The sequence below is a fragment of the Lutjanus erythropterus genome, chromosome 23 (genome assembly GCF_056507025.1).
Source record: "Lutjanus erythropterus isolate fLutEry1 chromosome 23, fLutEry1.hap2, whole genome shotgun sequence".
Lineage (NCBI taxonomy): Eukaryota > Metazoa > Chordata > Actinopteri > Lutjaniformes > Lutjanidae > Lutjanus > Lutjanus erythropterus.
In genome coordinates this window covers 26,544,167-26,560,280 of record NC_139339.1, presented here as the reverse complement: position 1 = coordinate 26,560,280, position 16,114 = coordinate 26,544,167, and the positions used below count along the sequence as shown (strand labels likewise).

The 16,114-nt window shown below is 40.1% G+C and overlaps 1 protein-coding gene across 3 annotated transcripts in view; it reads right to left on the bottom strand.

Annotated features, from left to right (window-relative positions):
* Nucleotides 1-637: 637 nt before the first annotated feature.
* Nucleotides 638-16,114, bottom strand: part of eml3 (EMAP like 3) — a 74,883-nt gene continuing 59,406 nt past the window's right edge. For all 3 annotated transcript variants that reach the window (XM_084711605.1, XM_084711607.1, XM_084711606.1), the window contains 12 exons: nucleotides 11,377-11,511; nucleotides 10,893-11,031; nucleotides 9,742-9,893; nucleotides 9,499-9,624; nucleotides 9,168-9,299; nucleotides 8,972-9,039; nucleotides 6,400-6,488; nucleotides 5,028-5,125; nucleotides 4,204-4,291; nucleotides 4,022-4,120; nucleotides 3,799-3,929; nucleotides 638-1,505 (listed from right to left, as the gene is read on the bottom strand). In XM_084711605.1, the coding sequence (XP_084567731.1) occupies nucleotides 1,299-1,505; nucleotides 3,799-3,929; nucleotides 4,022-4,120; nucleotides 4,204-4,291; nucleotides 5,028-5,125; nucleotides 6,400-6,488; nucleotides 8,972-9,039; nucleotides 9,168-9,299; nucleotides 9,499-9,624; nucleotides 9,742-9,893; nucleotides 10,893-11,031; nucleotides 11,377-11,511 (1,464 nt within the window). In that variant the 3' untranslated portion in view covers nucleotides 638-1,298. The remainder of the gene's footprint in view (nucleotides 1,506-3,798; nucleotides 3,930-4,021; nucleotides 4,121-4,203; nucleotides 4,292-5,027; nucleotides 5,126-6,399; nucleotides 6,489-8,971; nucleotides 9,040-9,167; nucleotides 9,300-9,498; nucleotides 9,625-9,741; nucleotides 9,894-10,892; nucleotides 11,032-11,376; nucleotides 11,512-16,114) is intronic.

Here is a 16,114-nt window from a genome sequence, read left to right as displayed (position 1 = left end):
AGTACATTTACCCAAGTATTGTGCTTGCATACAATTTTGAGGCACTTGAACTTTACTTGAGTATTTTCATTTTATGCTACTTCAGACTTTTAGAACTCCACAGCATTTAAGAGGGAAATATACTTATACTTATACTGCAGTACATTGTTCAAAACTTTTAGTTAATTAAATTCAAATTTCAATACATTCCTATATATTCAAATGATCTATTATCTTAATGCATCTGCAATAATAATCCAGTTGTATTGAACTGTAAAAGTTGCCATTAAGCCTTATGAGTACTTTCACTTTGGATGCTTAAAAAATATAATATTTTAAAGTATTTTTGTAGTATTTTTAAATTGTGGTAATACTGCTTTACTTCAGTAAAAGATCTGAGTCCTTCTTCCACCTCTGCTGATGCTGTCCTGACCCTGACTGATTTATTTACCTGTTATCTTCTAAAAACAGATATTTATTAGCTGAGTTTGCACATAGCTTTCATTATCTACAGTGAATTGAAGGAACAAGCTCTTCCTGTACTTGAGCGGTTCCGTCTGGGACATTCTGGTCTGGGACAAGTTGTTTTCCTCGACATGCTGCGTAACACACGATTCATGGAGCAGCACTGCCCACTAGTGACACATGACACACAATGCACTTTCCAGTCTTCAGTTATTTATTGGGAGTTTGACAGATACAACATCACAGTGTTCCCAATGTTCTCTTAAATATATAAAACTGTACTAAAGTAATCATTTATTTCAAGTGTACTGATCTATTGTTAGAGAAATTAATGAGTCAGAAAAATGAGCTGAGAGTTGATTTCAGGTTTGTCACAGTCTGTGTAATACAAGCATAAAAACAGCTTCAATATTAGCTGAGATGTCAAGCAAACACTGCTTCAAATATTACAAATATGTAAAAATTTTATGAAAACATCTTTATAAGGCCGACGGCGAGCGCCATGATGCAGCACTTTGGTAAGTTTGGTAAACGAGATGGAGTAAAACACAGGAATGTTCACTGAAACCAAAGTCTTTGTCTCCACAGAGGTCCAGTCATGTTGTGCTGATCACCACACACATCAACACAAGAACCACACGGTCCAGTTTCACAAGGATTTACAGGGTTATGGAGTAAATGTAATATGGATGTTCCTCCTGGACAGGATTCCTCGACGTGTTCTGTATGAAGCCGAGGCAGCGGCGGCCCCTGCAGAGGCCCGGTGGAGCCCCGTAACTCTGGCTGCTGCCCACTGACCAACACGCCTCTCTGGCTGCGTGTAAAACAGTCGCTGCTCACAACCGTGTCCTTCCTTAGCTGGTGGCGGGTTCAGGGGAGCTGGTGGAGGTGGACGAGGCTGAGGCCAGCCTCTCCCTGCTGTCGCCCGCCCCGCCTCCCATCACCCTCCACTGCAGGATGCAGGTGTCCTTCCCTCCCATGGAGAGGAGGTGGGAGTCGCTGTGGGTGAAGCACACGTTGGTGACGTGGCTGCCGTGGCCGTCATACTTGTGGCTCGGCGCCTGGAGAGGAAAAAAAACGGAGCAAAGGAAAAACACTCAGAATAAATCACTGGGACATTTTTCATGGTTTTTCATGACTGAGTGAGGTTGCGTTGTCATGGGAGGAGGTGCAGAGGAAGTAAAGCTGGTCTGAAGTGTCTGAGATAAACACGAGAATATTGCTGACGAGTCACACACACACGACTTGACCTCGAATCAGACTTGTGTCACAAATTTGACTTTGACTTGGAGTCTCACATAGTCAGTGCTGAGCTCTGGATAAAGGTCTGGCTCCACACAAGAACATTCTGCTATAGGGGGAAAAAACACCCTGCCTTGTTCGCATGTCTTTAAACCAATCACAAACATCGTGGGCGAAGCTAAGCCCAGGATGCAGGGACAAAAAAAAAACTTAAAAAAAAAAAAAAAAAAAAGCTGCCATGAAATCAGGCATTTTAGGCTGCAAAAATCCCAAAAATCCTACAAAATCCTGGAGGGAACCGTCACTTTAAAACAGTTTGACAAGTCAAGACGGTCGCAGTCCTTCATAAAGTGAAGACTTTCTGCTGATGAACACACACATTTACACGCTGCCATACGATGTAGTTTGATGAACTTGGAAGATCTTTTTTTTGTTTTTTTCCTTTTTTTTGGATGGACTTTTACACCAGAAAGTTGTCTCTTTTGAAATGGACTGATCACCTTATTAAGACTGGGTTTAAAATAGGCTGACGATGTTTAAAGAGATGTAGAGAACATGTTATGTTTATCACTATGTACAAATGGCTTCTGGTAAGACATGTTATTTGTTTACTACAATTAGGGTCCGAAATGTCAGAGCTGTTAAAAGACAATGTTCAATTTTTCTTTTTAGATTAGAATTAAGTTTAGTATTAATTAATTTAATGTAAATTTGTTTGTTTAGTGTTTGCATTGTTTATTGTTAGTTCACATTGTGGATACTTGGTGGGATATAGCCCCACTTTTTTCTATCTGTGCGCAGGTGATGTGAGTGTTTTGAAGCCGTGGTTTAGATACAGCCTTTAAACCACAATTCTTGCACTTTCATTTTGGATTGTTTGATTTTTCATGTCTTTGCTTCATGAAGTTAATGTACAGCTATGCTTGGAACTTTTACAAGCTCTTTAAATAAAGAAATATGATTTTTGAAATGACAAAACAGTCTTGAACGCGCGTTGGACCTGACCACCTCTTCAGTGCCCACTGCTTTTAACGTGGACACACCCTCAGAAAGCATATTTTATCTGCTGAAGCTACGATGCCTGTGTGTTTTCGTTTTTGCTTCCCAGAAAATAAAAGGATCGGGAGTTGCTGATAAAACACTTCAGGTAAGAAAATGTTACAAGGGACAGCAAAGTTGGTGTCGATCACATAAATGATGTACGCCACTGAAAGGTTTCACACAAAACTAAACTAAATTTTGACAAACCCATCTGTCAAGGTTCTCAGTCATCCAGGTCATGGTATTCATAGAAAAACTTGTCATAGGCAACTGGACTTGGTAGAGTTCCTGAAGACGTTTCGCCTCTCATCCAAGAGGCTTCTTCAGTTCTGACTGACTGGTTGGGAGCTCCAGGTATTTAACCTCTGTGGGGATGTTAACACCTTGGGAGGCATGTGACTCATGTACCCACCCTTCCTTTGCGTGAACTGTTGGGGTAACCTGAGTGAAGGTGTGAATCAGAGTCATTAAGGTCACTCGTGAGTCACTGACTCACACTGCCATCATGTGAGTAGTTACAGTAACATGAGTGTAGGTGGGTGTTAAACTGCCTGAGGAGTGATTTTAAGACGGCATTGTATGTAGTGGATAGACTTTGTTGCAGACCTCCTGCTCTGTTGAGGGATGGGCGTTCCCAGTTAACAAAAATGGTTTCTTTTACTCCTCTCTCAAACCATCTGTCTTCCTCGCCCAAAATGTGAACACTGCTGTCTTCAAAACAATGTCCCTTGGCTTTAAGGTGTGGGTGGACTGCTGAGTCCTGACCTGAGGTATTGGCTCTCCTGTGTTTGCCTTACACTTGAGCAGTTGTTTGGTTTCCCCAGTGTACAGGTCAGTGTGGTCCTCATTACACTGGACTGCACCACCAAGTCCAGTTGCCTACAACAAGCTTTTCTACGTATGACAAACCTACCATAAACTTTCTTGAATTGTAAAGTAATCTTTGAGCACACAAGAAGGGGAGGGACTTCAGCTCTCTGTAGGTTTAAGTGAGCAGTTGAGGAGCAGCGTTAGCTCAGCGTTAGCTAGGGCGACCTGTAAAGTGAGCGTGACGTATATGAGCGTTGGTACCTTGGGTTTAGGGCAGGGGTACTGGAAGAGGTGGACTTTACAGAAGTCGTCAGCCACAGCCACCATCCTCTCATTGTGAGAGCGACACAGGGCGTTGATGTCGGTGCCGTCCGAGCCCTCCAACCACACACCTGGAAACACCACGGCAACACTCATCAATCTGGATTAATAGATAACCAACATAGCACATGAAACAGGAGAAAAATGATGGTTGGTTTCTCACCCATGACATGGAAGCCCAGCACACAGGTGTAGGAGGCCCACTCTCTGTCTTTGCTCTCAAAGCGGTTCCTCAGCAGTTTACAGCCTGCTGCGATGTCCCCTGTCACAACACACGTCATCTCCATTAACCTCATCACTTCACTGTTAGTCAGTCTGAGGATTTAAAGACGCTGTTTCACTTACAGTAAAGGATCTCATAGTCGCCTGAATTAGACATGATGTATTTTCCATCTTTGGACCAATCCAGGTGAGTTATGAAGCTGGAGTGACCCTGATTGGACGGATGAGCAGAGGCAGTGTCAAATGATGCACCATGTGAAATTATTCTAAAGATCTCAACAGTGACCGCCCACTTTTTCAGCGGCTCTGGCTCCAGGAAATGAATTTCCCATCATTCACTCCAGTGACGTTTCAGGAAATTCTAATATAAAGAGTTTTAAGCCTGGAACCAAACCAACCAACTACAAGATGAATCATGACCATAAAACATTTAATTCGGAACTACGCATCCCATAAACCATTGCAAGTGATAGCACTTCTTAAATTTATCTTTTGTCATTATTATAGTGTTTATAATTAATAAAAGTGTTGTTATATCTCATATCATTTGTGTTGTGAGTCTTTATAAATCATATTTATTGCGATGTAACAACAGAGGTGTTGCTGTTGCTCCAAGGATTGTGGGTATTGTGGTATTTCTCCATAACATTGCAAATAAAACATATTTTACTTAAAACAAAGTTGATGTCCAACGGACTTGTGGCTTCTACAGGAGCATAAACCATCTGTTTCTCAATCTCACAGCTTCCATGTGCAGATCCAGACCAGCAGTGTGTTAGAGCTCCTCTCATGTGATATTCTTTAAATTTGTTCAAGAAGAACTGATTAGTTAGGATGCAGCAGCCACCATGTCTGGACACTCGTAGAACCAAACTCACTTACAGAAAGTCAGACCAGATCAAAGACAGAACGTGAACATTCAGACGTGGGTTTGATATTTAACTCACATTACATTTCCCGAAGCGGGTGTAACGGCGGCCACTCTCGGTCACATTGTAGATGTAGATGAAGTTGTCATGAGATCCAACAGCTAAAAAGCTTCCATCTGGAAACACAAGAGAACATTCACACAGGGGATTTCCACATTTCAGCTGAGACAGAAATGACCTCCTGGCATCGACTGCAAAGTCATTACAACTGTCAGATGCAACCAGTGTGGATCTGCAGAGTTTTCAAAGTGTTTTTGTGTAGTATAGTGTCCGTTTTCTTTATGATGCATAGAACAGTAATAGAACAGTGTACTGCTTCACCATACTGGATAACCTTAATAAGGAAGAACATTTTATACTATTACATTTTTGTTACTTATTTAGAACATTTTGTTATTTATCTAAAACATTTTGTTACTTATTTAGAACATTTTGTTATTTATTCAGAACATTTTGTTATTTATCTAAAACATTTTGTTACTTAATTTAGAACATTTTGTTATTTATTCAGAACATTTTGTTCTCATTGAGAACACTTTGTTACTCATGTAGAACATTTTGTTGTTTATTTAGGAAACTGTTATTTATGTAGAACATTTTGTTACTCATTTAGAATGCTCTGTTACTCATTTAGAACATTCTGTTATATATTTAGAACATTTTATTATTTATTTAGAACATTCTGTTACTTATTTAGAACATTTTATTACTCATTTAGAGCATTCTGTTATTTATTTAGAACATTTTGTATTTACTTAGAACACTGTTATTTATTTAGAGCACTGTGTTATTTATTTAAAACATTTTGTTACTAAATTAGAACATTTTGTTATTTATCATGTTCATGTTCAATTTCTCATATTTAAAAACAAACAAAAATTCATGACAATGTGTTCAGACTGCAGTGAGTTGATCAGCTGATTCAAGTGAAGCCTCATCTTTCATTTGTTAACCACTGGACCTTCAACACTCAGCAGCAGCTGATTTATTCATCTTGCATGGTGCCTAGTTCTAGTGGATCATAACATATCTTTTATGGAATTAATCAGCCGATGCTCTGGTTTAAGATGAGACCAAACTTTTCTATGGTTGTCAGTTTTTGAGCGACAACAAAGACCAAAATATGTCCCACAACAGACTAGTTAAACCCTGTTTTTGACAAGGGACCTGCTCTATATGAAAAGTGCCCTGAGATAATTCAGTTATGATATTGTGCTACATAAATAACACTGAATTGAACTTGAATATTTCAACGTGTATGTGTTCTGCATGTAGAAGCTCATCAAGAGCAGCAAACACTCTGACATCCTCACAGCTGATGTTAAAGGCAGCTGTCATTTCTGAATTCAGGGATCAGTCAGACACAACAGAGTGCTGGCTGTGGTCTGACCTGGTGAGTATCTCATGACAGACAGCTGCTCGTTGCCATCAGTGGACTCAGACACCACCTCTCTGGTCAGCAGGTCCAGGACCACCCACCTGAGAGGGTCATCAGGACAGAGACACACAGGAACATCATCACAGCAGGAACAGCAGGAAGCTCATTTATTACAATTACATTTATTAAAGGTACAAGTGCTCTCTAGTCTTTTTTGCTTTGTCTTTTCAGTCACATCTCTGTAATGGTGAGGACTATATAACTCCTCCTCAGTAAATGTAAACTACATTTATTTAATTACATGAATAGTTCAACATTTTGGTAAATAATTTTATTATATATTAGAAATTGATATCAACTTTGTGTCTGCATGTTTAAGCTGCACTAACCAATATTTTTTTATGACTGCGTATTGGAAATGGAGCCATTCATAGTGATCAACACACCAGAGCTGCAACAAATAATCTGTTAATCGATTATAAATCAATTATTAAATTAATCACCAGCTACTTTGATAATTGATTAAATGGTTTGAGTTGGTCAAAATTCTCCGATTTCAGCTTCTTAAATGTGAATATTTTCTGGTTTTGTTACTCCTTTATGACAACAAACTGAATATCTTTGGGTTGTGAGCAAAACAAGACATTTTTAAGGATGTTATCTTGGACTTGAAAAAACACTGATCAACACTTTCCACCATTCTCTGGCATTTTACGGACAAACAACTAATCAATAAATCAAAAAACTAATCAAAAGACTAATCGACATGGAAAAATAGTTGTTAGTTGCAGCCCTAGAACACAGAAAATTATCAACACGTCTACACAGATTTTTAGCACCGTTCAGGTTTTGTTGGCAGCTGTTTACAATTAAAAAGCTGTAAAAACTCAGTGTGCACTACCTGCTCAGTGCCAAACAGCAGACAGTTAGAGACCAGCCGGTGAACACAGTGGAACATTTAACAGCTAAAGAGCCAGTTGCTTTTGTCAGGAGTTGGTGGAGACCAAAAAGGGGCAAATAGAGAGTGGATACTGGACAGATGTTGCTCTGTGTAAACAGGCAACTGTGATGGTGATAATATGTCAGATGGTGTGTTCACAGCTTGTTATAAAAATCTAATCATTATTAATTAATACTCAATTATTGTCACTGCGTTAAGTACAGAGTCAAGACTAGCCTAGGTCAGGGGTCAGAAACCTTTACTGTAAATTCTCTGTTTTCCTTAGAGACTTTTCTTATTTTGGATTTGGCATCCATAGCTAGTCATAGGGAGACTTCAGACTCGCCACTGAAAAGGCTCCAAGTCCTCAACGGTGGCTATTTTAGCTGACAAAATATTAAAACATTATTTTTATTTGGTTTATAGGCTGCACATTTTTACAACTGAAAATGAGAATCACTTTAGGCCTACAAGAATGAAAAATGAACATTAACGTTTGTTTAAAGCAATAGTTCACCCAAAAATAAAATTTCACTCAATATCTCCCCTCCCCTGTGCTGATGTGAGGATGGGTGAAGATCTCCAGTTCACAAAACACTGCTGGAGCTTCAGCAGAAAACAGTGTTGCAGCCAAATCCAGTACAATTGAAGTGAATGGTGACCAGTTTTAAAACGTAAAAAAAGAAAACAAACAAACCACAAAATGTCTCCATACTGCTCATGTGGTGTAATCCAAGTGTCTGTAAGCTGCGACATTAAAATTTGACCCAAAAAGACACCATTTACACCATGTTTTTATCCTAAATGTCAACTGTAGCCTCTCAGACCTGATCCTCGTGCACACGCCTGAAGCAGGTACACAGACTCTCACCCAAGCGTTGCGGCTGCAGCAAAGAAATGATCTTCCTCTTCTATGTCGAAGTCCTCTGACATTTTCTTCTTTATTGAAAGTTTGCAAAGTCAACTGTGCATGTAACAAGTCACTATTTTTATTGTCTGAGTCTCTTCCAGGTAGCATGTAAACACAGATGTGAAAGTATGGTGAGATCTTGTATATCTCGTGTCGGGCTGCTATGGTGTAAATGAAGTTTTTTTTGGGGTCAAATTTTAATGTCACGGCTTACAGACACTTGGATTACACCACACGAGCAGTTTTTTTTGTGTGTTCTTTTTTCACATTTATAAAACTGGTCACCATTCACTTCAATTGTACTGGATTTGGCTGCAACACTGTTTTCTACTGAAGCTCCAGCAGTGTTTTGTGAACTGGAGATCTTCACCCATCCTCACATCAGCACAGGGGGAGGAGATATTGAGTAACATTTCATTTTGGGTGAACTGTCGCTTTAAGTCACCCTAACATTTGGGATCAAGGGGGGAGTTAGGAGTTTGAAACTGCTTCCAGTCTTTATGCTAAGCTAAGCTAATCATATCCTGCCTCCAGCTCTGCACTGAACACAGACATGAGACTGATGCATCTGAACAGCTCAGTTATGGGAAGAAAATGAATGAACATACTTACCAAAATGTTGAACTATTCCTTTAAAACATTTTCTTTATTATATACTGCATAATTGTTTTAAAAATGATTTTCATCTACTGCACCCTTTTTTGTACATTTTCATTTTCTTTGTGCTGTATTACCTTCCTGTGCTGAGGCCGACTGAAACCACTGATCCGTTTGGACAGAAACCAGCACACAGCCCGTACTCCTGTCACAAACACACAGCGTACCACGTCAGCACCGGGATGAATATTGATGATGTTTGTTGTTCACGACATTAGTCAGCTGAAAAACTCCCTGGTTATAAATAAATTCAATGGGATCAGTGTGTTCTACCTCCAGGGTGATGCACCAGTCCAGCTTGTGTTCCTCAGTGTTCCACAAACACACCTGCCTGTCGTGACCGCAGGTGAGGAAGATGTTCTGAGAGGGGTGTGTGGCCAGACCCCACATCTCATCTACATGGCCCTGAGACACACACACACACACACACACACACACACAAATTTTAGTCCCATTATGTTGCAGAGAAGGCAGACATCTCTATGTCTCAAAATTTCTGCAACTCACTACAATCTATCTAGATGGATAAAAAGCACTAAAATATGTATTTTTCATTATGGGGTGAAATGTAGCAAGTATTCAAAACCTTGCAAATGTTACATACCTGCACTATGGCCACAAATCCGTCTGAGAAGGTGCCTCTGAGGATGGCATTTCGGGTTGTTCCAACCAACAGTTCCTCCCCATCCACATCCGCAATGGTACGGACCGCCCCGTACTTTTCTGGAATCTGCACAAATAGTCACATTCATCACTAAGCCTTCTCTTCTTATCTGAATGTAACTTTTACAGAGAGCGTCCACCAACAGCAGCAGCAGCATCACACACACATACAGCTGTGGTTCACCTCACACTCTCTCTCAGGTGCCAGGTCAGCGCTCCAGCGGATGATCTTGCGGTCTTTCCCTCCTCCGCTGAGCAGAGCGCCGCCCTGCAGGGTGCACAGGGTGAACACGCTGCCTTCATGGGCTCTGGTCTGTCGCATGATCTGGAAGGTCTCTGAGGAATTAAAGACAAATTAAGCCAGTTTATCAGTGCATATGGAGACAAATGAGGGCCAGAAGTTTTGTCAATTTGAATGAAATGAAAAGTTAAAATAGTGAAACTTAAAGTTGCTGTATCAACCTTGAACTGTGAAAAAGGAAAAGTTAAACTAAAGTTCCTGAAATTGGATAATAGGAAGACAGATCAGTTGACTTCTCTCACTGCTGCTCAGTCAGTCACTCATATCAGTCTTTTCTTCAGCTAAAAGAAAATAATTTAGCTGAATAGAAAAAAATTTTGAAGAGAAATAGTGTAAAAAATCAAATCAGAAAAAAATATTATATTGAAATGTATGGAAGTGTATGAAGGCCAAGCATCGGTTGAAAAATGAGAGCATTTTGAGAATAGAGTTGAAATGCTAAGAATGAAGTCAAAATATTACAAATAAAGTCAAAATATTACAAAGAAATCAAAATGTGAGGATAAGTTGAGACGTGAGAAAAAAGCATAACAATGCAACAATAAAGTCGAAATTTACTGAGTTGAAATGTTGAAAATAAGATTAAAATCTTACGAAAGAAGTTGAAATGTGAGAATAAAGTCAAAATTCACAAATAAAGTAGGAAATGTTGAGAATAAAGTTGGAATACCATTTCCAGAATGAAGTCAAAATGACATTTCAATAACATTTCTCAACATTTCACCTGTTTTTTGAAGTGTAAAATTAAATAAAATCTTCCTTTTCTCATTGTTTCCTTAATGACTGGCTCTAATACTCTTCAACATACATGAAATTGTTGAAACAAGTTTCAGAAATCAATAAAAAAATCACATTTTAATTAAAAATATATTGATATTGATAATATTAATTATGTTTCTTAGGTCAGTTCTTCACCTCCCAGCTTGAAATTGAAGCTTTTCATTTAGTTTTTTGTTATACAAACTGACATAACATTTGACCCTGATTCATCTCCACAGAGGTGAGCTTCATATTAGCGTTGAATTTGCACTGACCTTTGGCTCCTTTACCGAGCGTTTTGATATCTGCGGCTGATTTTCCCCAAGTCAGGATGTTTCCTTCAGAGTCTCCGGTCAGAACGTCTCCAGTCAGACTGAACACAAAGCACTGGATGAACTTGGGCTTCTTGTATTTCTGAAAAGAAAAGGAGATTGCTTGTAGAAGAATAATCCAATGTTAGTATAGTAAAGCAAATATTTATTTTTAAACTTGTTCGAATACCACATTTCAGTTATTCAAATCTACTATGTCAGATTTACATCTTAGATTAGTCCAGATTGTTTTTCTGTCTTTCGGATTTGTAGAATATTTGTTTACTCTCGACTTTCAGTTCTCTTTCTTTATGCTCCTTACTTCTGTTTTTGGCTTCAAACGGAGGAAGCTGCAAACGCTTTGATGCACTTCCTCGCAAACAGACAGACAATAAGGGAACTGAAATGAATTGAGAGATAAAGAAAGATAAACTGAAGTGTGTCTTACTCCAAATATGCCTTGTTTCTTGGTAAACTGTCCTGTGCTGAGCGTCCAGAAGTAGACGTGGGATTTCCCGCAGGTGATGATGTTGGTGCTGTCGCTGGGGTTAAACTCCACAGCAAACACAGCCTCGTTGGTACTCTGAAAACACAACAACACACACAAACACCTGTTTAGCACAATTACAGAGTTAAAGGACCATCCCTCCCCTTCTAAACACGTAGGAGAAACTACACTCGTGTGAAACTCTGCAAAAGTCTTATTAGGGCTGCAACTAACAACTAACATTGTTTTCATTATTGATTAACCTGATGATTTTCACGATTAAGAAATTAGTCTATAAGATACCAAAAAATGTGATAACTGTTTCTCAGAGCTCAAAGAAACATCTTCAAGCTGACAAAAAACCATTTGGGAAGTCATCCTTAGAAAATCATCTGGAAAAGGGCAGGCACTTTGAAAAAAAACACCTGACAGATGATTGGACAAACCATCTGTCTATCATATTTGACACAGGCTAACTTAAACCAATCAGATCAACACTTCCATGGACACTGCGACCGCTGCTGCCAGTAGTCCCTCCCAGGACACTGATTGGATGCACCATTTTTGGTGCAGACGTAAACGGAGAAATCTTGTGACTGCAGCTGCCTTACAAGGTAACTATTGTCAAACCAAAAGTCCAAAATCCAAAGACTCCTGATTTACTGTCATACATGTCAAAGAAAAGCAGCAAATCCTCACATTTAAGAACCTGGAAACAGGAAATAATCAATTCATCAACTCAGTTTTGTTTTTGCAGCTCTAAATAAAAGAGACTACTACATACCCTCTTTAGACAGGAGAAGTTGACACCGAGTGCCACAGATTTCCACAGAACATGTTGTTGTTGTTGTTGTAAAACGCAGACATTAAACACATGCCTAACATATTGCAGTGAAGTAAAGTCGACACGGCTCACATGTTACCAAACAGTTGCCTATTTATTTTCATGTATTGGATATGGAGAAACACTGGCATTGATTTGGAGTGGTGTTTGTGTGCAGTGGGTTTCTCAGAGCTTGTTCATTGAAAACAGCTGCCAGCTGCAGCAGCTGGAAATGGGGCTGATGACTGAACCGAAACGCTCAAGGTTTGGACCATAAAATCCAAAACAATGAGATAAAAGAGACTAAAAAAATGATAATTCTTTGTCTGATCATTGCTTCAGTATGATCGACTCCGTTCACTTCATCATTGTATTGTTATTATTATTTCACACACTGTTCATTGTTCATACAAATATTGATTAATGTGGCTTTAAGTGCACTTCATCCATCTTTGACAGCCACACTGGGACAAGTGAGAAAAAATCTGTTTTATGAGACTGATCTAAATTGTTTCCTCATCAGTGTTTGTGGCATGGTTTTGCCAGGATAATCCTTAAAAGTTCCTTTCTTTCCATCAGTAAAACAGGTGTTTTGTTATGTTTTTCAAAGTTACTTTCAAAGTGTTATTTTATGTTCTAAATGGGACTAAAAGCATTAATGTTTTCCTCCAGGTGAAGTTTAACATTGAGTTGTGGTGCACTTAAGTTTCTCCCAATTCTAATCAGTTCATCTCTGAGTCTAAGTGGACATTTTGTGCCAAGTTCAAAGAAATTCTGTCAAGGCATTCCTGAGATATAACATGTCTCCGGTCATGGATGTCATCAGGGCAGAAGTTAAATTAAGCATCATCAACAGATTTTTAAGTCATAAACACAGGAGAGAAACTTATTTAGATCAGACTTATGTTATATTAGAAAATGCATGATTTTCTTTGTTACTTGCCTCTCAGGGCTTTCATACTTATTGTAAGAAACCGTTCAAGAGGTACAATGCAACTCTGCAACTCCTCTATTATATATGTTAGAAAATAGTTGCAGACTGAAAACTACGTAGAACTGAATTGTGGAGTTTGACCATTAAACTGTTGATCCTGATTTCTGTGTTCAGGATTTTTTGGGTGGACCTGAAATATGGCCCGGTGACGTGCCAGACCCATGGTCCCCCAACACTATATAAGCCCCACGAATCTGACACACGAATGACGCCATCTCCCCCTCCCTTCACCTTCCATAACAGGCAGTTAACAAACATATACCATTCACCGATTCCCTTAGTCCAAATCAGCCCAGCAGTTCACTTCAGCTCACTTCAGTTCCAACAACCTGACACAGAAGAAATAAAAAAAATATCCCATCACTGTCCTCTGGCTCTGGTCACTCAAACATGTCTGGACATGTCCAGTAAAGCTGCTTGACGGAGTGTTGGTGTTCAGGTTCAGGTTGTTTTCAGGTCATAGTGGTGCTTGACGCTGAGACAGTGGAGTGGACCTACGATTTCAGACCTTATTTTATATACTGTTTTTTTCAATCATTCAAATTTGTCTGGGTGGTTAGTATTACAATTTTCTGTCGTGTTACAATCTCACAAACACATATTTACTGTTGCTTTACACAACCTTTAATGGAGCTTTTTAGCCTCTTTTAGCTCACCGTTTTGGTTTGATGCCCCACAAACTCAAACTCAGCCTCCTTTCCAGCAGCAGCAGGCAGCAAAAAGCTCTGATAAGCCCACTGTTTACTACCTGTTCAGCTCCAGATGACAGCCAGAGTTAGGCATTTGTTTAGTCATGTGATAAGGTGATAACATCAGATTTTTGTGTTTTAAGGTGGTTTGGCTTTATTTTTTCCGTAAAAAAAAAAAAAAAAGCTTGATAAGCTTCACATTAAATTTGTGCACTCTTTCTAAAGAAACCCGAAGAGAACTATGCAGTTTTTTTTTTTTTGAGATAAGTGTACAAACAGTGTCATTGGCAGGTCCTGGGTGAGGAGTGTACAGTATGTACAGAAAGTACAGAAGCATCATTTCTCCACAAAAAGCTCCATTCATGCCCGGGCGGTACAGTGGCATATGGACTCTTCCACTGGTGTGGAGAGGGGAGGGGGGTATAATTATCTTGTTCCTGTTGGATGAACTCGTATGTTTGTACAGTGTGGGTCAGTGTTGGCCTGTCCGCACTGAGCTGAGCCTGTACACTGGACGCTACGTTACACTAAACACAAGTTCTGCACGAGCCCATTAAACTCTTCAAGTTCAAACAGCCATCTATACATCCCCACTGCAGCGGTAGAGAACACGCACACACATGCATACACACAGCCGGACAAATTCACCGTATAAAATATTTACACTGTTGCCATGACAGCCGGGCTGAAATTGCTCTCAGGGAAGTTGAGGCGTTTTGGGATAAAAGCCCATAAAAGCATAGCAGAGACACCGCCGCCATCTTTCCCCCCTTAATCTCTGCAAACAGACCTCCTTTATGAAAAGCATCTACACACTGAGCATAAAGCCACGCTGGGCATCTGGCTGCCTGTCTGTCAGTGCTCACATGACTGCTGCCTGGCTCACTCTCACACTTTAACTTCAGCTGAAGGATTTCATTGTTTCTGTGAGGGTTAGTGACTGATGATAACATGAAACCTTGTCGCCCTGAGCAGTGAGAGCTGTAAAAAAAAAACCTGTTAACAGTCCAACAGTTTGGGGAAAAAGGTGGTTTGTTGCTCATATGTTCTGTGTCTGTAGCATGAAGTGGCTACAACAAGTTTTATCGTACCACCCTGTTCTGTAAAATGACAAATAGATCACCATCAACATTTTCTGACATTTTATAGACCTACTAATCAATTAATCAAGAAAATGATAAACCAATTAATCAATAATGAAAATAATCGTAACAGGGAAGACCTGAAAAACAGGTCCAACAAAGAAACTGAGTGCACGTGCTCAGCATCATATCCAGACGTTGTCTTTGGAAAATAGACATATGAGTGCTGCCAGCATTGCTGCAGAGGTTGAAGGGGTGGGGTGTCAGCCTGTCAGTGCTCAGACCATACGCCACACACTGCATCATATTGGTCTGCATGGCTGTCATCCCAGAAGGAAGCCTCTTCTAAAGATGATGCACATGAAAGCTCGCAGTTTGCTAAAGACAAGCACACTAAGGACATGGATTACTGGAACCATGTCCTGTGGTCTGATGAGACCAAGATAAACTTATTTGGTTTAGATGGTGTCAAGCGTGTGTGGCGGCAACCAGGTGAGGAGTACAAAGACAAGTGTGTCTTGCCTACAGTCAAGCATGGTGGTGGGAGTGTCATGGTCTGGGGCTACATGAGTGTAGCCGGCACTGGGGAGCTACAGTTCAGTGAGGGAACCATGAATGTCAACATGAACTGTGACATACTGAAGCAGAGCATGAGCCGCTCCCTTCAGAAACTGGGCCGCAGGACAGTATTCCAACATGATAATGACCCCAAACACACTTCCAAGACGACCACTGCCTTGCTAAAGAAGCTGAGGGTAAAGGTGATGGACTGGCCAAGCATGTCTCCAGACCTAAACCCTATTGAGCATCTGTGGGGCATCTTCAAACGGATGGTGGAGGAGCGCAAGGTCTCTAACATCCACCAGCCCCGTGATGTCATCATGGAGGAGTGAAAGAGGATTCCAGTAACAACCTGTGAAGCTCTGGTGAACTCCACGCCCAAGAGGGTTAAGGCAGTGCTGGAAAATAATGGTGGCCACACAAAAGTATTAACACTTTGGGCCCAATTTTGACATTTTCACCCAGGGGTGTACTCACTTTTGTTGCCAGCGGTTTAGACATTAGTGGCTGTGTGTTGAGTTATTTTGAGGGGACAGTAAATTTACACTGT